Raw genomic sequence first — 1268 nt, 5'->3', positions numbered from 1 at the left:
AGCATCACTCACTCACAATGTAGCTAGCTACAAGCACCATGATGCAGCATCACTCACTCACAATGGAGCTAGCTACAAGCACCATGATACAGCATCACTCACTCACAATGGAGCTAGCTACAAGCACCATGATACAGCATCACTCACTCACAATGGAGCTAGCTACAATTTCTAAAAGAGTGAAACAGCTCCATGATGCAGCATCACTCACTCACAATGTAGCTAGCTACAATATCTAAAAAAGTGAAACAGATTTATCTACCCCCTGGACAATTTTGCTTTATGACCCAAGAACATTGATCACCATTATCGTTATCATTGTCATCATCATTATCATCATCATAATCATTATCATTATCATTATCATTAGCACCATCATTATACTTATTATCATTTTCATTATCATTATCATCATCATCATCATTGTCATTATCTTATGACATCATCACCATCATCATTATCATAATCCTCATCCTCATCCTCATCATCATCATCAATATCAGCATCATCATCGTTTGGAAAGTAGAGTAGGAGGGAGAGTCTTGTTTGAATTTCAGACAAAATGACATCAAACTATAAAATGTTTAAAATTTGTTCAATAGACACAGCTCAACGTTTCACCTCTTGGGCTTCCTCAGGAGCTGAGAGAAAAACTAAATGGGTGCTGTATACTAGCATTATCATCATCATCATCATCATCATTATCATCATGAGAACACCATGAGCTGCAGCACTCACCCTCCTGGCATCGCTGCGGATGTCCTGAGTTCCTGTCCCAGACGAGTACTTGGATCGGAAGTCTTCAATTTTCTGTGAGGAAAAAGGCACGGTTTACAACATGGGGACACCATACTCTAGAATATTGACTTGTAACTTATTGAAGTTTGGAGTAGATGTCAGCATCTGGGAAGAAATAGCTGAGGACAGGAAAACGGAGGAAAATGATAAAGGAAAGAACTACAATGCTAGAGAGCAGCCTCAGAAACAACCAGGCTGAGAAGCGCCAACGACGAAAGGAAAACAGCGGAAATACAGAGCTTCGATCTATGACACTGACATGCAAGCACTGCCACAGAATCTGCACGTCAAACATAGGAAGAATTAGCCATGAAAGAAGCTGCCTGAAGACAACCTTGAGACTATCTTAAGGTACATTGACCACAAGAATATCCCAAAAGGGACATAAGTTTCTCCACCGGTTCATTAAAAGGATTGAGGGTTGGAGGGGGGGGGGACGAGAGAGAGAGAGAGAGAGAAAGAGAGAGAGA

General features: G+C 40.9%; 1 protein-coding gene across 1 annotated transcript in view; it reads right to left on the bottom strand.

The window, feature by feature from the left end:
• The window catches only part of LOC101848258 (inositol 1,4,5-trisphosphate receptor type 3), a gene marked incomplete at both ends in the record, with an annotated part of 112704 nt that overhangs the window by 53833 nt on the left and 57603 nt on the right, over window positions 1-1268 (bottom strand). The window contains 1 exon segment of the mRNA XM_035973446.1: window positions 739-810. Within this exon segment, the coding sequence (XP_035829339.1) occupies window positions 739-810 (72 nt within the window).

The sequence above is a fragment of the Aplysia californica genome, unplaced genomic scaffold (assembly GCF_000002075.1).
Source record: "Aplysia californica isolate F4 #8 unplaced genomic scaffold, AplCal3.0 scaffold01239, whole genome shotgun sequence".
In the NCBI taxonomy this organism is placed as follows: Eukaryota; Metazoa; Mollusca; class Gastropoda; order Aplysiida; family Aplysiidae; genus Aplysia; species Aplysia californica.
The sequence above is the reverse complement of the archived record's forward strand: the minus strand, read 5'-3'. Positions and strand labels throughout refer to the sequence as shown.